General features: G+C 38.5%; 2 protein-coding genes across 8 annotated transcripts; one reads left to right on the top strand and one right to left on the bottom strand.

Annotated features, from left to right (window-relative positions):
* Positions 1–58: 58 nt before the first annotated feature.
* LOC5521300 (phosphatidylinositol N-acetylglucosaminyltransferase subunit A) lies at positions 59–10,516 on the top strand. Of its 5 annotated transcripts, XM_001641057.3 has the most exons (14): positions 59–150; positions 224–314; positions 711–776; positions 1,181–1,303; positions 1,619–1,794; positions 1,869–1,996; positions 4,155–4,262; positions 4,580–4,686; positions 5,068–5,150; positions 5,644–5,729; positions 6,040–6,167; positions 8,980–9,035; positions 9,446–9,545; positions 9,853–10,516. In XM_001641057.3, the coding sequence occupies exons 1-14, from the start codon at positions 125–127 to the stop codon at positions 9,994–9,996; spliced, it is 1,422 nt and encodes a 473-aa protein (XP_001641107.2). In that variant the 5' UTR covers positions 59–124; the 3' UTR covers positions 9,997–10,516. The 5 variants fall into 5 exon arrangements, with proteins under 5 accessions (XP_001641107.2, XP_032222458.1, XP_048577269.1 ...); XM_032366567.2 differs by lacking the exon at positions 4,155–4,262; XM_048721312.1 differs by lacking the exon at positions 59–150 and having other exon boundaries at positions 174–314; positions 1,748–1,794.
* LOC5521186 (beta-1,4-galactosyltransferase 5) lies at positions 10,411–22,773 on the bottom strand. Of its 3 annotated transcripts, none has more exons than XM_032366566.2 (7): positions 21,812–22,772; positions 21,424–21,554; positions 20,624–20,740; positions 20,189–20,376; positions 19,942–20,064; positions 19,558–19,662; positions 10,411–11,522 (listed from the first exon to the last, which is right to left on the bottom strand). In XM_032366566.2, the coding sequence occupies exons 1-7, from the start codon at positions 22,425–22,427 to the stop codon at positions 11,387–11,389; spliced, it is 1,416 nt and encodes a 471-aa protein (XP_032222457.1). In that variant the 5' UTR covers positions 22,428–22,772; the 3' UTR covers positions 10,411–11,386. The 3 variants fall into 3 exon arrangements, with proteins under 3 accessions (XP_032222457.1, XP_032222456.1, XP_001640983.2); XM_032366565.2 differs by lacking the exon at positions 10,411–11,522 and adding an exon at positions 12,290–13,130 and having other exon boundaries at positions 21,812–22,773; XM_001640933.3 differs by lacking the exon at positions 10,411–11,522 and adding an exon at positions 13,602–14,583 and having other exon boundaries at positions 21,812–22,773.
* Positions 22,774–24,119: the final 1,346 nt, after the last annotated feature.

The following is a 24,119-nucleotide window of genomic DNA, read 5'->3' on the forward strand; positions in this document are numbered from 1 at the left end:
CGTAAATAGACAATGATTTTCTCCCATTTGCGCAAAAAAAAAAAGATTAACGAAAATGCTGTTATTTATTGAGAAGGTTTGGACCGAGCCCGTGGTCTCAGCGGTATCACAATAATTATCCAAGATGGCGGACAGAAAGCACCGAATCTGGTAATATTTTTGTGCGTGTATTTATTTGTGATTCTCTATTAATGGTCATCGCACTTGATTTTTATAACTTCAGCATGGTCTCGGACTTTTTCTACCCGAACATGGGGGGAGTAGAAAGTCATATATATCAACTATCACAACGATTGATACAAAGAGGTCACAAGGTAGGGTCGGCAAACGCGGAGACGAGGTCATACACCCTCAGTTATGATGCCGGATACAGGGGGCAGGAGAGGAGGGGGATTGGCTGGATATACACCCCCCCTTTTTGAGTAAAAAAAATTTAAAAGTCACTTTGTATGAAGAAAATTAATGTATGAGGGACGGGAGGTACTATCCATTTTCCTTCGCCTGCTCGACATTGCTGGCACGACAAATCCAATACAGCGTGAATTATTGTAAGATCTATGTCATGACCTACCAAGAACCACTTGATCAGTTATATGCTGTCTATCCGGCCATTTTCCACCCCCCATTTTGAAATCGTGGATCCGTCCCTGGCTTCCCTTACAATCTAGACACAGAAGTCTACCAAAAAATCAAACCGCCTTATTTATCAGGTTATCGTCGTGACACACTCGTATGGAGGAAGAAAAGGAGTTCGGTATCTTACTAACTACCTCAAGGTATAGCAAACACAATGTGCATTACTTGTCGCACAATGTTCTGAAACAGGAAACAGGGCTCTCTGAGCCAGTTTGAGGGTCTAGATGGGATTTTGTGTTATTGGGAAGATTTTGAGTGTTGTAAAGAACAAAAATGAGGAGCACAATACAGCGACATCAATGAAATATTGGGGGGTGTAGCCACGCCCCTATTGTTCTTTCCTTATAATTTTTAAAATGTAGTTCTACGGTTTATTTTCAGCGAAAGTAAAATGTTGTACACATGAAAATAAATTGATAAATGTCTTAAAAAATCCACTATCATGGTGGCATTTATTTAGTATGGTTCCTGTAAGGAAGTCTCTGAAAACAGCATATTATTTTACTTAGACTAACAGCTCTCCTATTTGTTTTTATTGCTTCAGGTGTATTATCTTCCATTTGGTGTTTTTCACAACCAGTGTATTTTGCCGACTCTCTACCTGGATTTACCAATTTTAAGATACATCTTTCTCAGGGAAAGGATTACGATAGTCCATGGCCACTCTGTGAGTATAATGAGGAGCCAAAATAGTCCTTCCATATATTCCAATAGCATTCCAAATGTTTCAGTGGGGCTCTTAACCTTCTCACAGGTAGTTGCAAGTGTACCATTGAGTGGGACTCCAAAGATTGGAGAAACATTAAGAAATTATTGGTTTCTCTGCAATAAAATTTTGCCAGTGCTTGCACAAAAGCGAAACTACTATTACCCGACTTCTGTCCACTCCACTATCTGTTATTTCATGCCTTACAGTGCCTGTAAATTCTGAGGGAGGTTTCTTTGCAATGGTTTTGCACTAACTGAAGGATTTTGAATCTAGGCATTCTCTACACTTTGCCATGATGCCCTTCTACATGCTCGGACCATGGGAATGAAGACGATATTCACCGACCACTCACTTTTTGGATTTGCAGATGCAAGCTCCATCATAACTAACAAGTTTCTTCAGTTCTCCCTTGCAGATGTAGAACATGTCATTTGTGTATCACATACAAGGTTTGATTTCAGATAAGATTTCAATTTTGTTATTTCAGCTTCAAGCATTAACTCTGAGCTGATTTCAATTTAAGCAAAGAAAACACAGTCCTTCGTGCCTCTACACAATCCGGGATGAAGCCATATATTGTATCTGTGATTCCTAATGCTGTGGATGCTTCAATGTTTACACCATGCCCATCAAAGCGAAGAAAAAATTGTAGTAAGTACACATGCCATAGTCCTAGTTTTGGTGATTTACTGGTGATTTGCTGATGAGCACTACGATTAGCAGTATTCTTACCCTCTGGCTTACACTGTTGAGTAAAGAAACCTCTGCACTTTTTTAACAGGCTGTCACGATTTTTTTTACCAGATTTTAGGGAATATATATTTCATGTTACAAAATCTTATACAAAATTTCGAGAATACACTTATTTTCCCTGTTTGTGAAAATCACGTTACTTATTAAAGTTTTGAATTAGTAGAGAACCAAAAGCATAATAGCTCCTCTTACTATAAAATTTACTGGAGGAACACTTAGAAAATGGCAATCTGTCATGGTTGCACTGCAATAAAATGCCTACAGACCTCCATTCTGTCGATCAACACTATTACATATCATATCGTGATAATGCAAAAATCTTCCAGTTTGCGCTTTCTATTTTCGGGTGCAAGTGCATCAATCACAACACAATTTTAAAGGAATTCTGCCGGCGAGTTGTAAAAAAAAACTTGAAAAGCTCATGGTAAGAACCCAACATATTGCGTGCTATCTTGCCAGGCAGTGGCAAACGACTATATTCAGTGAATGGAGGTATCATCCTTTCGGCGACTGGTGCTGACTTAGCTATCCCCACATATCCTCCTACGAGCTCATTTATGAACTCATATGCCTATGCCCTCGGCAGTTGGTTAAAATATCATTTTTTGCCAGGAATTCTTGTATCGCTGTTGCTAAAGCTTAGTTCCTCGCAGCTTCATTTGCTTATCCACTCTACTATGTGCTAGCAAGAATTTTCCGGTTACTCTCCGTCTAGGAAGTCGTAGAGGGGAGGGCTCTCCATAAAAGTAGATGATATGGTAATTGCCCTATCTTTTAGGGCATTCAATTCAACCAACTGCTATAAAATTCTTATGCTTTTGCTATCCATTAGGGGGTCTCACAGTGATTTTAGAGCTTAAGAGTAGAAATTGCTTTGACCACACCCAATGAGCTATCTTTTAGTGTTAAAAATGTTGTTAAAAAGTGCTTTTCTGTTTCGCCAGTCAGAACATTCTGATTCAAAATCCATGCCTTGTTTCGCCTACTGCAGTGGCCTGGCTTTCTGTCAGGAAGTTTGCTTGATTTCCGTCCAGTGAATAGCATCGTGATACATGTAATTCAGCTATAACAATTTGCAACGATTTATCTTTTTATCTTTAAATGCTGTTTTTTTCTTTGCCCAAAAGGGGGGTGACATGCCACCCCCGTCACCACCCCTGGATCCGCCACTGAAGTTGTAGGAATGCTCGTCTTAAAAATACCTGCACGACCAAAAATTGCTACCCTAAACAATACCTCAGGAGCCTTACAAATACCATTTCCAAGAGAAAAGCCTTTTTTTTTCTCGGATACCCCCTAAAAAATACCTAAGACCCGATTTTTAACCCTAAAAAATAAGATGAGCATCCCTATCAAGTCAACATGGGAAGAAACTCCCCCCCCCACCCCTGGCTGGTTTTTTGAACGGAGCTTTTTCTTCTAAATTCTCAAAATTTCTCCTGACACTCACACTGATGTAAACAATTCAAATCCTCTGCACAAGCAAACAATGGAACATGCATGAACTTCTTTGCCCGTGCTAGATAGAAATCTGGAGGGCAACTTACAGAGATTTCTTTACTCGGTAGCACATGAAGAGAATTAAACCATTACTAGCAGGGTAATGGTTACTCTCTGTGTGTTGGAAATTCTGCTCATCTTTGCAAAACAAGGTTATCAAAATCGTGATTAGTTTCACCAGAAACTGTTTGTGTTTTGCACTTGGCTCAACAGGGAGCTTTTTTTCCTCTATTCTCAAACTTTTTTCTGACAAACACACATGTTGTCTAACAAAGTAGTCATTGGATTAATGTGAAAAATAGCCATTTAGAAATGGCATCTTTATACATCCATTGAGTGTATTGTGAGACAAACATATAACTCATCTGACCCACCAAGCCATAAATTATTTATTTCCTTATCGTTTATGCACTGACACTGAAGATGGTGTCATTGGTAAGCCGACTAAAGGGTCTTTAAGAGGATGAAGATTTCACTTTATCTATGTAGAATTAAACCTGGAGCGCTGGTAGACAACACCACTAAGCTTACAAATGTGACTGCCCTCTATTTCCAGTCACAGTGGTAGTTGTGAGTCGGTTGGTGTATCGCAAGGGGATGGACTTGCTGGCCGGTATCATACCAAAGCTTTGCCACAGGCATTCTGATGTGAACTTTTTAATTGGTAAGAAGGTGTCCAGTAAACAATACAGTAAATTGGAATGGATATTGCAAAACGTTTTTAACCATGGTTAAAGATTCAGTACAAGATACCGCAAATATAGGATATAAAGGAGTTTTATAGATGCCATTATTGTGCATCTGCGTCTGTGTCGCGTTGCGTACTTTTTTGTTCGTGACGCGCCGTGACTTCATCTGTGCATCTATTGGCAAATTGTTAATTTACCATCCTACTTAAGCAACAAGGTGTCCTGATTGAGCAAGTGTACTTAAAAGAGAGGGGTACCACCAAACCGTATCTGGAAATTGATTATTTTCTAGGAGGGGATGGGCCTAAACGTGTAGTGCTCGAGGAGGTTCGAGAACAGAACCAATTGCATGATCGAGTTGAGTTGTTAGGAACGCTGGAGCATGACAAAGTACGAGATGTAAGTATCTACCACCGAACTGCTAGTGATCTTAGAAGAATCACAAACTTCTGGTGTATAGCAGAATTGCAAAGTGTGTAATAAACGATTATGATAATGAGGATGCCCACCATTTTTTAGGGAGGGAGGGGAAGGGAGGTGGACAACAGAGAAGTAGTAAAACGTGGAATTCTTTGGGTGTTATTTTGCGCACGCTTTTATGTGTATTGACATTTAACGCCAATGTATGTTAACGGAAAGTTTCTTGAAATCTTCATGTTTATTTTTCCAGATAGTTATTCGCTACATTGATTAGCCGATTTTTTAGCGGGGCCTTCAAAGCGGCCTTCAATTTTGTCTGGTAAAGAGATACTTCTATGCTTAATATCAATATTTTGTTAGGTTCTCGTTCAAGGGGACGTATTCTTGAACACGTCGCTGACAGAGGCGTTCTGTATGGCTATTGTGGAGGCTGCAAGCTGTGGGTATGTACTCATCTTCACGTTTGTCTTAGTTACATTTTTAGCCATACGTCTCATGTAAACACCACAAAGCTTTGTCTACCCAGGGTATCAGACTTCAGTGACGCTAAGCCAAAATGTCGAGAAGCTTCGCTCGTCGCGCCAAACCGTCGCTTCGCGGCATTTTGGCTGAGCGTCACTGGACGAGAGAAGTCTGGTACCCAGGGTAAGTTTGCTTTGTTCAGTACCTAACCTCTCTAATGCGGCTCCGCTTACCACGGAAGAGTTCAGGTGGACCATGTGCTCAGCAATATGGCTATTTGCAAATTTATTTTTGGGGGATGTTTGTCTTGCTCGATTGGCCAAAGGAAATATTGCAAATTAAATGCGAGGAAAAAGTTCGACCTCGATCAAAAGTTTTCGTAACCTCCATCCGACAATGCTGTTTACTTTCCCAACATGACAAACGCTGTTTGGTTTATATTATATTCTTGATATAATATTCATTTGGTTGTAGGCTTCAGGTTGTAAGTACGCGTGTTGGTGGCGTTCCTGAGGTTTTACCGCCTGATATGATAACCATGGCAGAACCCAGTGTACAAGGTATGACACGATATTCCATTGAAATTCAAGACTTTTTACCAGAAACTTTAAAGACTTTAGAGCCGACTTCCGCTTGAATTTAACACTCTCTACAATACAAATGGCTACACTCTGTTAATAAAGATCATGCATCAATAACTATATTTTCTTTGATGAGATGTTCCAACATTCAACATACACTAAAACCAAAACAACAGTGCCATGAAAGCTGGATCCAGCGCTGGGGAAGTCGGACGACTCAAGCGCTGTTATCACGTGGCTTTTAAGGTGTAAGCTTCAGATAAATGGCTAACTTGTTCATCTGTGGCAGCTCTCGTGGATGCTTTAGAAGACTGCATTCGCCGTGTAAGGAGTAGGAGCGTCATCGACACACACACAGCACACGAGAGAATAAGGGCTATGTACACATGGACTAACGTCTCCAAGAGAACAGAAAAGGTAACGTAGTATTAGTATAACGCAACCTTACCACCATCAGATACTACTAGTATAACGCAACCATACCATCCTCAGATACTACTAGTAAAACGCAACCTTAACACCATCAGATACTACTAGTATAACGCAGCCTTACCTCCCTCAGATACTACTAGTATAACGCATCCTTACCACCATCAGATACTACTAGTATAACGCAACTTTACCATCCTCAGATACTACTAGTATAACGCAACCATACCATCCTCAAATACTACTAGTATAACGCAGCCTTACCTCCCTCAGATACTACTAGTATAACGCATCCTTACCTCCCTCAGATACTACTAGTATAAGGCAGCCTTACCACCCTCAGATACTACTAGTATAACGCAGCCTTACCACCCTCAGATACTACTAGTATAACGCATCCTTACCTCCCTCAGATACTACTAGTATAACGCAACCTTACCTCCCTCAGATACTACTAGTATAACGCGTCCTTACCTCCCTCAGATACTACTAGTATAATGAGGCCTTACCTTCCTCAGATACTACTAGTATAACGCAACCTTACCTCCCTCAGATACTACCAGTATAACGCAACCTTACCACCCTCAGATACTACTAGTATTACGCAACCTTAACTCCCTCAGATACTACTAGTATAACGCATCCTTACCACCCCAGATACTACTAGTATAACGCAGCCTTACCACCCTCAGATACTACTAGTATAACGCAGCCCTACCTCCCTCAGATACTACTAGTATAACGCAGCCCTACCTCCCTCAGATACTACTAGTATAACGCAACCTTACCTCCCCAGATACTACTAGTATAACGCAGCCTTACCACGCTCAGATATTACTAGTATAACGCAACCTTACCTCCCTCAGATACTACTAGTATAACGCAACCTTACCTCCCTCTGATACTACTAGTATAACGCAGCCTTACCACCCTCAGATACTACTAGTATAACGCAGCCTTACCACCCTCAGATACTACTAGTATAACGCAGCCTTACCTCCCTCAGATACTACTAGTACAACGCATCCTTACCTCCCTCAGATATTACTAGTATAACGCAACCTTACCTCCCTCAGATACTACTAGTATAACGCAACCTTACCACCCTCAGATACTACTAGTATAACGCAGCCTTACCACCCTCAGATACTACTAGTATAACGCATCCTTACCACCCTCAGATACTACTAGTATAACGCATCCTTACCACCCTCAGATACTACTAGTATAACGCAACCTTACCTCCCTCAGATACTACTAGTATAACGCAACCTTACCTCCCTCAGATACTACTAGTATAACGCATCCTTACCACCCTCAGATACTACTAGTATAACGCAACCTTACCTCCCTCAGATACTACTAGTATAACGCAACCTTACCTTCCTCAGATACTACTAGTATAACGCAAACATACCACCCTCAGATATTACTAGTATAACGCAACCTTACCACCCTCAGATACTACTAGTATAACGCAACCTTACCTCCCTCAGATACTACTAGTATAACGCATCCTTACCTCCCTCAGAAACTACTAGTATAACGCATCCTTACCTCCCTCAGATACTACTAGTATAACGCAGCCTTACCATCCTCAGATACTACTAGTATAACGCAACCTTACCTCCCTCAGATACTACTAGTATAACGCAACCTCAGATACTACTAGTATAACGCGTCCTTACCTCCCTCAGATACTACTAGTATAATGCAGCCTTACCTCCCTCAGATACTACTAGTATAAGGCAACCTTACCACCCTCAGATACTACTAGTATAACGCAACCTTACCACCCTCAGATACTATTAGTATTACGCAACCTTACCTCCCTCAGATACTACTAGTATAACGCATCCTTACCACCCAACGCAGCCTTACCACCCTCAGATACTACTAGTATAACGCAGCCCTACCTCCCTCAGATACTACTAGTATAACGCAACCTTACCTCCCTCAGATATTACTAGTATAACGCAACCTTACCACCCTTAGATATTACTAGTATAACGCAACCTTACCACCCTCAGATACTACTAGTATAACGCATCCTTACCATCCTCAGATACTACTAGTATAACGCATCCTTACCTCCCTCAGATACTACTAGTATAACGCAACCTTACCACCCTCAGATACTACTAGTATAACGCAACCTTACCTCCCTCAGATACTACTAGTATAACGCAACCTTACCTCCCTCAGATATTACTAGTATAACGCAACCTTACCACCCTTAGATATTACTAGTATAACGCAACCTTACCACCCTCAGATACTACTAGTATAACGCATCCTTACCACCCTCAGATATTACTAGTATAACGCAACCTTACCACCCTTAGATATTACTAGTATAACGCAACCTTACCACCCTCAGATACTACTAGTATAACGCAACCTTACCACCCTCAGATACTACTAGTATAGCGCAACCTTACCTCCCTCAGATACTACTAGTATAGCGCAACCTTACCTCCCTCAGATACTACTATTATAAAGCATCCTTACCATCCTCAGATACTACTAGTATAACGCAACCTTACCACCCTCAGATATTACTAGTATAACGCAACCTTACCACCATCAGATACTACTAGTATAACGCAAACATACCACCCTCAGATACTACTAGTATAACGCAACCTCACCATCCTCAGATACTACTAGTATAACGCAACCTTACCACCCTCAGATACTACTAGTATAACGCAGCCTTATCACCCTCACTATAACATTATAGCTAAGGGGTAAACTAAAAGTGTCTTTTATGTGGCATGGTTTTCTGTCTGTTTTATAGGTTTACGACACTGTCGCCAGTTTACCAAGCGTTCCTTTTGAAGAACGATTAAAAAGGTACGTTATGAGGTTATTATCAGTGCATTATTTTGTGCCTTTTCGAGCTCTACTTTAAGGATAGGAGCATTTAAAAATCCGTTCCCGTAAAGTGAGCTGAGCTACTAATTCAAATTTGGATAAATTATTTCCTGATATCTCGAACGATCCTTGAATTTTAGCCTAATTTTTAGGGGTAATTTCCGCTAATATAACCGCAAATATAAGCAGAGAGCTAGATATTTTTTATTATAACCGCTGATATAACAGAGAGATGTTTCCCTTCTGAGCTCTAATTAGCGGAATTCTATTGTAAACAGAATGCATCATTTTGTTATTTGTGCTTATTATCTAACCTGACAGGCGTCCCAGCATTCCAGTTTGTAAGCACTGTTATCTAACAGTTGTACGTTTTACACTTGCTTATCCAGGCTGTATATGTGCGGTAGCATAGCGGGGAAGATATTCTGCGTCCTTGCTGTGATAGACTTGATAATACTCATGATGCTCGAGTGGCTAGTCCCGAGAAAGGTGAGAGCGCTACACCACAATTCTGTAGTATCCACTTGTGGGGCAAGAACCCGTCAATCATCATCACCACTAACTTTCGCACTAAACTAGCTACCACCTTACCTCCAAAAAAGGTACGGTTCAATACTTCGAAACTAAAGCCGCATTGTCACCAGTTTATTTCCGGTCGATCTCGTATGATTTTTAACGGAAAACGAGAAAAAAAGGAAGGATGGCCTGTGAAATAGCGCGGATTCTTACAGATTCTTAGCATTTATCATTTCAGACATTTTAGCCTCCGCGTTCTTCTTTCTTTGATAAATTTCAGAATATTGACATGTGTCCGGAATTTGACGCCGTAACCTCCCAGCCCGTTACAGCCGAGGTACCTCGCCAAACGAACCACGTGATGACAAGGTCCCAACACCGAATATTAAGAGGAGAAACCTCACCAGTAGACTTGTTACACTAAATATTGGGCAAGCTCATGTACCCAGATATTAACAATGCGCCAAACAGTAAAGAGACAAATGCTAGCCTGAAATATCTCCAAATAAACTGTTTTGGGTTGTGGATCACTCACAAAGAAGCGCAGTCCCTAAGTGTGGGTATGTTTTAGTATGCCGTCAGGCTGCTATCTGACCTTTACCAATTTTTGTGGTAAATTGACGAGAATTCCGCAAAAATATTCGCACATCAAACCCTCCCTACCACCTCAAAAATATCCTTCAAAACCAATTTATTGAAAACAACCGCCATCAACTAAAAAAATTCGATACACAACAATTCTTTTAAACATACCGGCCTACTGAAACATCTTCCCGCTACCCATCGTGTGTGCGTACTACCGGTCAAGGCACAGAAGGAGCGAAGACACAGAAATAGGTCAATTTAAGAATGTAAATATTTTTTTACAGAAAGGTAGTCTATATAAATGATTTTAAATAGATACTAAAATAATAAAGTGGTTCTCATTAACCCGTAAACTACAATTTGGCGTATTACGCTTTATTGTGATCCAATTCCATTGTTCTCTTGTTTTCCTGACTATTACACTTTGTCTATCACACTTTGTTTCGAGGGTTAGACTAATGAAAACCACTCAAAAAAGCATAAAAGCTTCTTTACAACTCTACTCTTTCAAACAATGTTTTTTAATGTACTTTTTGCGTTTTGAATAGCGAAATACTAGACGAGAAAAGATGTCCTCTACTGATTCATTTTTTATCATAATCAAACCTCTCACAATAACATCTTTAATTTTCTCAAAAAATTATCATATGGAAAATGGTCCAAAATCACTCGACCACGCGATGCGCCTTGTGTATTCCATGGCAATGGCAACTGGGGCGCTAAACGAACACTTCTCCTGGCCTAATACCAGGTACAATCAAAGGATAATCTGCAGGTCCTTTACAATGTTATTTCAATGCCAGCGTGCAGATAACGCCTTTCTCTAAGGAGGTTATGACCTCCAAAAGAAAGGGGTTGACGGTGTCTGGGCCCTTTTGGTACAGGTAGTCAGTATTGATACAGGTAGTCAGTATTGAAGTATTATTGACACCTCCTCCAAGCTCTTTCGGTACGGGTAGTCAGTATTGAAGTACTATTGACACCTTTTCCAAGCTCTTTCAGTACAGATAGTAAGGCCTTGTTTTGACGCCTCCTCCAAACTCTTTCGGTTCAGGTAGTCAATATGGAAGATCCGTTATTTACGCCTCGTAAAAGCTCTTTAGGTAAAGGTAGTCAATATGGAAGATCTGTTATTTACGCCTCGTAAAAGCTCTTTAGGTAAAGGTAGTCAGTGCTAGAGGCTGAGTGCTGTTGGGGCTTCAGAGTGAACGATGAAAGGCTAAGTGTTGTCACGTTTCCTTAGGGTTAACTGCAACAGTGACCATTGTATACATGGGTTCCTCGCGCACCTTCAGCAATTTATACTTGAGATTGCTTAATCCATCCTTGTGCATCCTTTGGCGTGAAGTGCGCAACTTTGCACCACTAGAATAAACAGAATATAAATGATGTTCCATAGATATCAGACACTTTCTAGAACTTTCTAGAGTTTTATTTGCTTCTTTGGGAGGTCACGGAAGGGGAGACAGAACTATTTAAAAAAAAAGCAGTTTGGCAGGCAGTTGAACAGGATAAAAATGTTGGGTGGGTTGGATGATGTAAAGAATTGGATTAGAGGCAGAGAAAAGCGAATGAAAAGGAAGACATTAAAGGTGAGTCAGTAGAATGTCAAGCAGACGAATTGTGAAGTTGTTTGTCAACGTGAGAGCCAAGACAGGCAATTACAGGGAGGTCAAAGGAAACAGTTGTGCTGCAAAGTAGTTAGCGATTACTTGATTCTTCTGATAAGCCAAGCAGAGGCACCTCTATGCTGGCTGATAATGGCGTTGTTTACATCGGGGTTAAGATATACTATATAGAGAGGGAGATGGCATGTGGCCCAACAAAAAGAATACTGTCCGGTACATAGTATTATACGTTATTTTACGCTTATTGTATCAAAAGCAAACAAGGCCACAAGTAAGCTTTAGCTGGGCATACATAACACATGAAATGCATCTTGAAGCATGGTTGAAGGGATCATCCCGATCTTCTTATAATGCATTAAGGATTGGTTGGTTGATGGATTGATTAATACTCTTTATACAAACAATTGTCGTTTGGTGATTCTGGACATGAAAACGTGTAATTGGGAGTAGGGTAGACGGCAAATTTACACACACAAATGGCCGAAGTACTTTTAAATACTCAGATAGTGTAGCTAGCATTTTATTGTCTCATTATTTTGATACACGAAGACCTCCGTTATGAAACATCATGCCAACTGCGTGTGTTACAAAGATTTTGGTGCCTAAAATGGCTATAGTGGCCCATTCTTCTTAAACCCGGCTGCAAGATTGAAGCGACGGCCATCTCTTGCCTTTCCGTCTTAGTCTTGCAGAACAGGGCCGTGGCAGAAGTGGTGTGCCATTTATGAACCAGGGTACACAATCCTATCTATTCCTATCCTCGTAGATGTGTGGAGTTTGCATCAACTTCTTGGATTAAGATTTTATTACAAATTATTATGCAATAAATTATTAGATCATTACTAGTTCTATCTAAGTGTGCATATCAGGTTTCTATGACTGAACAACGAATTCGAATTTCAAGACACATTGAATCTAAAGACATTTTGGAATATTTAAACGCTAAAAATGTTAAAACATTCGTGGGAAACAGAGCCATGAATTCTCATCTATATTCAGGGCCATAGCAGGGGGTGGGGCGCTGGGGGCATGTGCCCCCCCCCCCCATTTTTTCAAACATTATAAGGAAATGACTAGTAGGGGCGTGGCTGTGCCCTCCATTGTTTCATAAATGTTTTTGTATCGCCCTCCCCCGATAATTCGAGGCCTGCTACGGCTATGATATTCAAAAAAGACGCTAACGGCAGCCAAGCGAAACGCTGGTTATCGCTTAACCATCGACTTATCTACATGTATAGTCACAATCGTGTATAAACATTCCTCTTTCACTTGTAATACTTTATAAACTAGTGTGTTCAGCCCGTCCCGGGGCATTCGTTGCACAGTATTCTGTAAGAGTGAATGCCTAATCAAAGAAAGAGAGAACAGAATTAATTATTATGCTTGATAAATTAATAAATTGTTAGAATTAATAACTGGTAAAAAGTATTACAGCATATTTATAGTATATATTTACAGTATATTTTCCTACTAACGCTGAATTAATAAGAGACCTCTGATATAAAAGTAAGGTTTTAGGGCAGATTTCTTTTTTCAAAACCAAAAACTAAGAAACTAAAACTGGTATGCCCCCAAAATCAGAATTCACTAAAGATGTCCTAAAAATAGACAAGCCACTCCCTATATTCAGATTTAAAATATCTCAGGGCAGGACATAGTCAACCTTAGGTGCCAAAGGCTGTTCGTTGATCAGACGAGGAACGATTGCCCTCTGAAAACCCAGAAAAGTTTAAGGTTGAGATGGTAGGGTAATAAGAGTAACAAATGCTAGGTTTTACCAACATTTAACATAGGGTTAAATCACACTACCACAACATTCAACTTAATATCCTTTTTTATTTATTTTTGTTTATTCAAACAATGTGTTTGGGGTGATTGAAAATCATATCACATGGTTGAGTGATGTCAAAGACATGAGATGGGATTTATGTGATCTTATGTGATCTCAAGGTTTATACAAAGTTTAATATATAAAAATTGAATTATTTTGCCATCTGGTCAAATTCAGGAACAGATCAATATGATATCACATACTGTACTAAACCCTAATACTTCTAATTTACTGTGACTTAATCAGATTGCTACTAAATTTACAGTGGCGCAGTGACTCAATGAGCTTTCTATTGAAATTACGATCTCGTTTGCATAGAGTTTCATAGCCTACAAAACCACGCATCATAATCAATATCAAATTAAAGCATTTTCCTTCAGAAACATTTATTCCTACTCCTATTTTTTCACTGTTAAGGTGACAAATTACAAATTTTATTTCATGGCTTTATAAAAATAGCTCTCTCAAATGAGCTTTCTACCCTTCCTCTAATTTCAGTTTAATCAATAAATATGGTTCTAGCTGCATTCTGGCAGCATGTTTGTTTGTTATGAATTAATTGTTCCAGTAATCTTGACAGAGATATTTAAACCAAATGTATGTAGCAGAATTGTCATATTTAGATTGTTGCAGTCAAACATTCAAGTAGCAATTAGGAACTTAAGGTGTTTCTAGAGGGGGGACGCCAACTGGAAGTAGAAGATTGTTGTTTTTAATGTTACCAAAACTCTTCTTGTGTTCAAAAACAAAACTGAAAAACGTTGAGTTTCCAGTTGCTGCCCATCCCTATTAATATTGTTAGCGTAAGTTCCCTAACGACTAGTTTTATCTCTTAACCATGGTTTTATCTACATGTATAGTTATTATTGTATACAAAGATTCCTCTTTTACTTCAAGTAGTTTATATGCTAGTGTGTTCAGCCCATCACGAGGCATTCGTTCCACAGGATTTTGTAAGAGTGCAAACCTAATTAAAAAGAAAGAAGGAGAGAAAAGAGTTAATCACCTTTGATATAGCTAAATCAGGTACGATATTAGAATTTTTGACAATACTTAAAGAGTTTAATTTATTTATTATGCAAGGACTTCAACCTCACACACTTTCCAAAAATTCCCTCAAATTCTAGCCCTATGTCCCAAAAATCTCTTTATTATTGAATTAAAAATTGACTTAAAAATATCACCGTATGTGAAAATAATTAAAAAAATCAGTTTTTAGCCGAATCTCACTCCCCCTATTGATCCATTAAAAATAATTTTCAGAGGTTGATGTCCCCGATTATGAGTAAGCCCACATTGAATCGTGCATTTAAAAGTGAAAGATGGTGCACATGATTAAGCCATGAAGATTATGACAAGGTGCTTGTTATGTGCAAATATTACAGCAATCAGTTCCTAATCCCAAACACAAGCAATGCATGCAAAAAATGAATTGTTAGATGATGTTAAAGAAGAATCTACACTCATTCCCTCTTCTCCTGCTCACAACTTTCTCTTTAACCTATTCATCATGGTTGATATCTCAATGGATTTAATCATATTTTATCACAGAGTAAACTAAGTCACCTAAGTCTACATTTTTGGGACAAAGATTTTCATTACAGCTTAGGGATTTGAAAACCTATGTGTAAGTTGTCATTTTGGCAACTTGTGTAGGGGTAACAATAGGTAAATCTGAAACTTGCCGAGGTGCAAATTTCAGATTGCAAGCCCGAAACTTTTGTCAAATTTCAGAATCCAAGCCGGAGCTTTTCCCTGCTCTTAACAGCTGAGCTCGAGCTTTTGTTCGAGCCTGTTTTTAAGATGGTATGGCTTAAGGTATGTCATAAACATCAGTTGAAAAAAGAATAAGTATAGTGGATGTGCATCTCGTCAATTTGGCAACTAATGACTTGAAGATTTGGCTTGATCAATTTGTATCATTCCAGGAGTCTGAAAACTTTATAAGATAAAGATTTTATTTTCCGTTTAGGCGCCATGATAACCACTCTGTTATCAATGCAGCATTGTCTACAATGCGTATCTCACATCACAACTAGTTTGGTGAACAGATTTCTTTGGCGGCTTACACACTTTGGCAACTTAGGACTTGCGGGTAAAAGGAAATTTAATTGAAAATGTTATGCATGAAATTAGGACTTTCTTGGCGATTTACACGCTGGCGGCTTAGGCAAGTTTTACTGTACCACTAACTTTACAAGTAATGAATTTTCTTGCGGTTGCCATGGCAATTAGCAGAAACGGATACTCTCTTCTGTACCTGGTATTGTTTAATAAAATGTTGAAATGTAGCGTGTCAGTTTAAGGGTAAATAATCTGAAGGACGCTTATTAGGTATTCAACCCTGGTTTCACTTGTGCTTGGAGCAACTCGGTTATATATACTTTTTGGGGGGTTAGGTTTGGGTTGGGTTTGGTTAGGTTATTTATTATGGGTTGTGCTTTTTGTGTGTGTTTATTTCATTTATATGTGTTCTCTTCCCCTATGTGGTCTGGTCTGAATAAATCTGCTTGGTTAGCAGATTCTTCACTACAGTTATTGACTATTAAACTGTTGCCGGAAGTGGTATTGGCAGGAAAAGTAGCCTCGACAAGTACTATGTAAATACTCTGCTACTTTCAGTAGATGGAAAACATGGTGTTCCTCTTATCAGATTCAGCCTATGCCTGTTTTGCATTAGCATGTGGCTTAGATTTTTTTTTTTTTGGGGGGGGGGGTGGACAACTAGGATTTGAAAGAGAGCTGAATTGTTTGAGAGCAGCTTTTCAAGGTTCTTGTAATAGCTGCATGAATATAACTCATAATACTATTGCTCTATTCTAACAATCAAAGCGTGGGAACATATTGTATGCTTGTTCAGGAATAAACTTTTTGTTCGCTTATATTTCTGATTCTGAGCATTATGGAGCATAACATATAGAATAATGTAAACATAAAAAAAATTTAATTTGTTCTTAAGATTGTTTTGATGAAAATAGTTTCCTTTTTATGGCAACCTAGTGTGCTTGCGAGCAATTGCATAGGTTATTAAATATATCAAGGTAATATGGATTACTACATGATATCCATTTTTTACAGGATAGTTTTTGAAATTGCCACACATGATTGTGTGCTAAATAGTACATAGTTTTGAAAGGTTTCAATGATAAAAGAATATGTTTTCTTGGTAAAAACAACATATTGAAATACCACAGAGCAATAGGTGACTTGAAATCACAACTTTTTAAATGGCAAATTCAAGCCAATAAAAAATAGCCCTGCAAGGTGTGTTTTAGTTTAAGAAATGTTACACTAGAATTTCGAGTATATACACAGTACAACATATTTAGCAATAATTATAATAATTGTGTGCACATTTAGATCATAAAGATGTTTTCAATTCTGCTGGCTTCATTAGCTATAAATTCTTGATTATGTATTTACCCTAGAATAAACTACTAAAATAAAAATAAATGTTTTTATTTAAGAGAAAAACTTCTCAAAATTTCTAAGAAAAGGGGAAAGAGAAAAAAAAGTTTGTTACGCTGTATTTAAACTAGGTACCTTTGTTTCCAAGACCGATGCTCTACCAAATACACTACATCAATAATCATCTTTCACCTGATGTCTAAAAACTAATTTGTAATGCTCGCTTCTTCATATTAATTGACTTGGAAAACATGCCAATTTCAGCTTCTTTTTCGGACAAGGAACAAATATTCAAACACAAATCATCCCAACCCTGACAGGCAATTAGACGTGCATGTTTACAATCTAGGAAAAGGCAAAACTATCATTCTGCAGAAAACATGATAAAATATATGTATTGCGCACATTTTATAAATCAATAACTAGACTCCAGGGTTACAAATATTCAAACACAAATCATCCCAACCCTGACAGGCAATTAGACGTGCATGTTTACAATCTAGGAAAAGGCAAAACAATCATTCTGCAGAAAACATGATAAAATATATGTATTGCGCACATTTTATAAATCAATAACTAGACTCCAGGGTTAACGATAACAGCTCGAAAAGAGCAAGCTCAAGGTAAAACCACGCTATTTGATTCAAACTTTAAAAGTATCTTTTTTTTAGAAGCAATTCAAAGCTAATTCAGAAAACCATCCATGTCCGATTCCAAAGGCCGAAGTTCTTGTAGCAGTAGCTACAAAAACTAATGGCTGCACCCAAAAAAGGGGAGCCAACAATGCTACTTGTGCCAAGAATGTGGGTATTTTTTTCAAATTGGCTATTTCTCTTGTTAAGAATCTAATGAAATAAGATTGAGTTTTTTCCAAAGAATTGAGATTTTATCCAAATACATGTAACTGACAGTATTCAGCATGTACTACATGACATCATTCCCTCATGACTCTTTAATGGGCCTTAGAAGAATATCAATAAACAAGGGTTGAAGTGATTAAACTTGAGCATAGTTTAATGCAATTACTTACGTGTATTAGTTAGTTTGCATGTCAGGGAAAGGTCAGTAAGGGAGTCATGCGACATGTGACAGAGAGAAGTGCTCGTGAGCAATGAGGAAAACGCACATCTCTAGGGTACAGGTGTTAGCAGAGATCTTTGGGATTCTAGTCCATATCTGCTATGAAGTGATTGTAAGAAGGTACAATATGTCAAAACAGGGATTTAAAAAGTTTATTCTTCAGAAAAGCAGTTGACATGCAAGAGTACCAGCAGAGAGTAGACTATACAGAACATACTTTCTTGATATGTTAATTAGATGGCATAGAAAGAGATAAGTCATATAATAAATTCTTGCTAGCACATAACCCGAGTGTCAGGCCCTTTTATTGTTCCTGTATACCGGGAAGCGATAAAAAGAGGGCCTGATACAAATACTGTAAAATTTTTATGTCGGGTCCCATTAACCACTGGGACCACTGGGATTGGCTAGAAAACAATGCTAATTAAAAATCGCGCTCTGATTGGCCCTTAACAGCATGTACAAATGTCTTGCCCAGGCCAGTTATTGCGTGTGTTTGTTCAGTTGTTTCTCATAGGTATCATTTTTCGATGCTAAGATCCACAAAGGTGCTGGAAATATAGATGCTATAGAAGCTGCCTTTAATACTACAGATACCATCAGTAGTAGTTATCAAATTCTTAGATAAACCAGGAAGCAGGTGCCAAATATTCAAGAAATTTGTCAGTGAGAGCGAAGAATTCTTGGGATTTTTTGTGGCACTTCCTGCGAGTTGATCGAGTGAGTTTATCAATGAAATTTGTGTTCAAGCAGAAGTTTGTCTATGTAGACGAAAAACTCTGTTTAAGAAAATTGGTAATGTGAATATCCTGTAGTAATTTGGTGATCTGATGTGTGAATCTGCTGTCATATACGTAAACTGCAAATCTCTTGCGCCGTGAACTATCTTTGTGTTTTCCTATCAGTTTTTTAAAGCATTCAAATAATTTTACATCATAACATCAAGTTACCTCACTGGGGTTCATCGTTACTAAAATTACTATCCTTGCATATAACGCCACTGTAATTTTGCTTTGCATAAATACTGTTTATAATTTGATTTGGGCATTTGATTGTGCTACCACGTGAGTCATTTATGTGGGACAATTTGACAGCTGATGTATTTTGACAGCGGCCTAAAAAGGGACGGCAGGCATAGCGTCTAGTATTTGTATCAGGCATAGTTTTATTTTTCCTCTACGACTTTTGAAAAATAAAATCACCTGATACTCGGGCTTGCTAGCATACTTTGACAAAAGATAAATAAAAATTACTTTTTAGGCAAAATTGGCAAAGTTTCAGTTTAATAATCAAATTGCACATTTCATATACAATACATTAGCAAATATTATTCAGTATCAAAAACTGCTCAAACTTTAATAGTCAACAATCTACTAATGGTCACTCTTGTATGAAAACAGTTCTACAAAATTGAGATGACATACAGGGGGGTGGAGTGGGGGTTATTTGTTACCTGTTGGGATCAGCCTTAGAACTCTGGTGGTGGTGTGTCCGCACCATTTTATACCTTCCTATTTGTAGCGAGGGCCTTGTCAAATGAAAACCCTTGGCAGTAATTCTTAAATAAAAAATAACCACAAAAGTTGATAGAGTTACCAGATAACAAAAAAAGAAAAAGAAAGAAAAATGCAAGCAGGCAAAAACATTCATAAGCAAGCATGCAAGCAATCATGCAAGCAAACGGTCATTCTAAGAAGCCATAACAAAAAAATGGTCATCTCAGTTGAAATACAATTTTATATTTTACTTTCATATATTGAAATTTTATATAAATAACAAATAATAGTATTACTAATGATATAAAATGTCATGCTAAAATATCTAGCAGTTCACTTACCTTTGGTACAAGTCATCATCTTCACCTCCCCAGCCCCAGAATTTATTGGAAAATCCATTAATTTCTTCAAAGTCTTTCCTCTTGAAGGAACCAGCGCCTCCAAATATTGATGCATATGGCAAACTGAAAAAAAAAATAAAGTAGCATCATTTTGTTAAAAAAAACAATTCTTTGACAATGGAATTGTTTTGCTGTGCACTATCCATCAAATGATAATTATTGATCATAGTGGTGATCATTGGCTTACTGATAATTAAACTTGTCTACAGCTGCTGACATATGTCGTGGTGAAGTGGGGCAGCTGTACTCGTTCCTATCATCTTCAGGAATCAGGTCCACGTCATGGAAGATGAAACAATCAAAGTTGTTGAACTTGAGGGATTCTTTGTAACCAATGTTGAACAGAATAGCTCTGTTGAATGGTGTATCCCCTGACTGTGAATAAAATAAAACAATATGTTAATTTCCTTTTTTTAGTTTTACTCCAACTTTGAGTACTCTGTTAGCTCAAGATATGTGAGGAAAAAGCATTGAGAGCAATGAAAATACAGTTAAACTTTGATAAAACAATAGGGCAAAGAACCGAAAAATCATATATGTTTAAAGTTAAAAAATAATAATAGTTTCCTAAAATATTATCATGAAGCAAAAATAAATGTGGTGCAACATATGCAATATTTACCTGTTCCACAATAATAATTCTGTATTCTACATTCTGTCTTTTTAACATTGGATGCATATGACGAACAAATATTCCAAGTTGCTCATATCTTTTTCTGAATGGGACAATCAGAGCAACCTGTAGTAAAAAAAAAAAAAGCAGAAGTGTTTTTTTGTGGACGTCAATCATGGCTTTCAAATTCATTCTACATCTGTCACAGCTATAGAACAACTAACATCAAAGTGGTTTACCATAAAAGCTACTGTCAACAAGAAAACACAAAAGCCAGCAAAGCTGTGGATGTCAATCATGGTTTTAACAATTCTTCCAATTCTACATCTGTTACAGCTTTAGACCAACCAACATCAAAGTTGATTTTACCACCAAACCTACTGTAAGTCTCAGATAAAATGAAATTGGTTGCTGATAAATAGATGAAAGAAGTTATAGTACAACAAACAGGAATAATTAATTACAATAATAAAAAAATGATTCTAATTGTTTCTGAGCAAGTAAATGCAAATAAGAGCTATAAAGAATCACTAGCAAGCCACCTTACAAAGGTGGTTTCCACTGAACACGCTCAGGCCCGTACCTATAGGGGGGGGGGGAGGGTGCAGGAGGTGCGAACGCACACCCCCACAACGGTCGAAAGTCCACTTTCGGTTCTCAATAGACGTGCTTTTTGTAGACAAAACTATAAAGCATAAGCTAGGTTACTCTGGTATGTCACCATCCATCCATCCACCCCCCCAAGAAAAATCCTGGGTATGGGCCTGACGCTAAAACAACCCATTGGTCTGCAACTATGTATGCAGTACCTTTGTTCTTGCTTTGCACTCTGTAGGCTTCCACGCTCCACCTTTTTTCACCCATCCACCAAACTTTTCAGAGAAATGTTTTTCTAGCTCCTCCATTTTTGGAATATTCTGATTGACAAACAGTTGGCCAACTGTAAGGTAAGTAACCGTTAATACACATAAACAATTAATACAGTATGCACCACAATATTTATTTTAGGAAATAAAAACATTTATAATTGTTAAGAAAGAATGCTAGGAAATCACTTTAACTAACCCTATGTCATAACCTTTTCGGTAATAACATACTCTGTATAATTACTTCCAGGTACACATTAGCAGGTGGGCTATTTCAAAGTGTTGAACTGCATAAAGATGCTGAACAATACTAATTTCTCGCTTACTGTACCTAATGAATCAGACTTTGCAGGGCAGAGTTCCTGGTCTTCATTCGCCTCCTCGATGACCGCAGAGGGCTTCTCGGAAGCTTTTTCTTCCTCTTTTTCTTGCTCTTCCACTGGAGGAGCTGTAGTCTCTACTTCGTCACCTTCCGAATGATCTCTCTCCTTTTCTTCCTTCAACGATTTCTTGATAAGCTTATCTACCGGGTCTTCGCTGTGTCCCGTCTCTGAAGATAATTCCTCTGGAGGTTTTTTGGACTGTTTAATGTTTTTCTCTTCGGATGGTTCCGTTGATTTAAGTACATTTTTAATAGTGCTATTCTTTCCATCTTCGGCGTCTGTTTTCGAAGCGCCTTCGGAGTTGCTGTTTTTGATTTTGGCTAAGTATTCTCCTAAAATCTCATTTGAAACTTGATTTTTAATGCTATTTAAGTCCTCTCCTTTTGAAATCTTATCCTTAATCATCTGAAAATACTTATCAAGCAACTGTGATTTCCCTCGGTCTTGTGTCTTGACCGAAGCAACTACAACGCCAGTGTTCATAGAATGGCGGACCAAGAATACTGTAAAAATACATGCTACTAAAAACACAACAAAAAAGAAAAACTTAAGGCGTCGAAGCATTTTGCGAGCTTTCACTATAAATCAGTTCATTCATAAGATGTTTGAGCACGGATTTAGGTGTTGTTAAGGCATTTTCTTGTCGTTATTTGCCATTCCATTCCCGTAGCAATGCCATCGTTCCATCCGCCATGACACCACTAACCTTCCAACGTAACGTCGTCGCCGATCTTACGCCCTTTCTGATTGGCCAATATTCACATAGTTGACGAAAGGGGTGGGGGCTACACACATCCTTAAAACTCTCATCGTGTTTACAAACTCTTTTTGGTAGAAAATGACATCACATAAGTATACCACAGATAAGCTTTATAATATCTACCTATAACGACATTTCAAGGGAGAATGACAATACATCGCTCTGCTTTCTGCTGTTTCCAAGCGACCAGTAGCCAATCAGAAATTAAGTCAAAGTAAGGACGTGGCATGTCTCGTTTGAACAGTGTGTAAAAGTGGAGTGGAGGGGGGCGGTACGTGGGAAACGGGACGAGATCTTTCTTAGGATTTCTTGCGTTCACTTGCAACGTTACCATCGAATAGAGGGTAGTAAAGTTGTAATTATTTTACCCTCTTCAGCTGTCTAGCTCTTGACAAGCGAATATAATCAGTTGGTCACTCATGGTGGTCACTATTCAGGAGGAGGGGCCACAGCCGGTCCGTAACGGTATCAGCGGGTATCCATTCCCTTTACGTGAAATCAAGTTGCAACTGTTGCAAAGCTTTATCAAGGCTCTCTGTAGGTTCAAACATGTTTATAATTTCGAAGAAACATGTTCCATCTAATTTATCGAATAACGACTTTGCACTTTTTTAGACTTATGCAAAATACGTATTGCACATCATTAATGTGATCAACTATGGTGGGTAATTTCTTCATCCTTGTGACAGGAAAAAGAAGCAAAAAATTCGACATGCTCGACCACGGGCAGCCCAAGGCAACTGTCAGTAGGGAAAAATCAATGTTGATAAAAAAAAATATTTATGAAAAATATTAAATAGATAAGTAAATAAATATAATAAAACATGGCTTAAAATATTGTGTTTGAGTCTTCCTTTATTTGATTTTTTCCGGATTGAATGCTTAGAGTTTGAAGCCCGTTTTATAGAAGTGTATGTTTATATAATAGTAAATAAGAAAGGCCGGGGAGTCGAACGAGTCTCGTCTCACCAATTTGCGAATTTTACTTTCATTATTTGCAGGGCCGTGATGGACATCGAAAAAGCTTGAGTGGTGGTGGGATGGGGGGGGGGGGGGGGGTGCAAGTATAATGCGCTACAGCCCGGTGAGTGGTTAGGCTCACGAGAGAAAAGCCTTCTAGGCCCGGGGGAGGGAATCACAAAATTAGACGGGGTGATCGTCCTAGGATATAAAATTCTACTAACTGCATTTTCGGCTTCTGCTATCCCTGGGGTTCTCACGCTAGTGGATCGTCACATACAGAGATATTTTGGGGGTACGAATTGCTGTTGACCACACCCAAAGTGCTATCGATCACCCCTGTCTGTTTTTATGGGAGTTCCCCAGGCTTCTAGGTATGTGGATTTTCTCTTGAATCGGGAGAGGATGCAAACTCGTTCTCGCCAATGAAATGCCAAATATGAAAAGGCCCTGGGAAAAATGCTGGAGGAGTTAAATGATAATTCTATATATTACGGGGGAGTGGGTAGTCAATGGAATAACCGATTTTCGACAGG

The sequence above is a fragment of the Nematostella vectensis genome, chromosome 2, assembly GCF_932526225.1.
Source record: "Nematostella vectensis chromosome 2, jaNemVect1.1, whole genome shotgun sequence".
NCBI lineage: Eukaryota > Metazoa > Cnidaria > Anthozoa > Actiniaria > Edwardsiidae > Nematostella > Nematostella vectensis.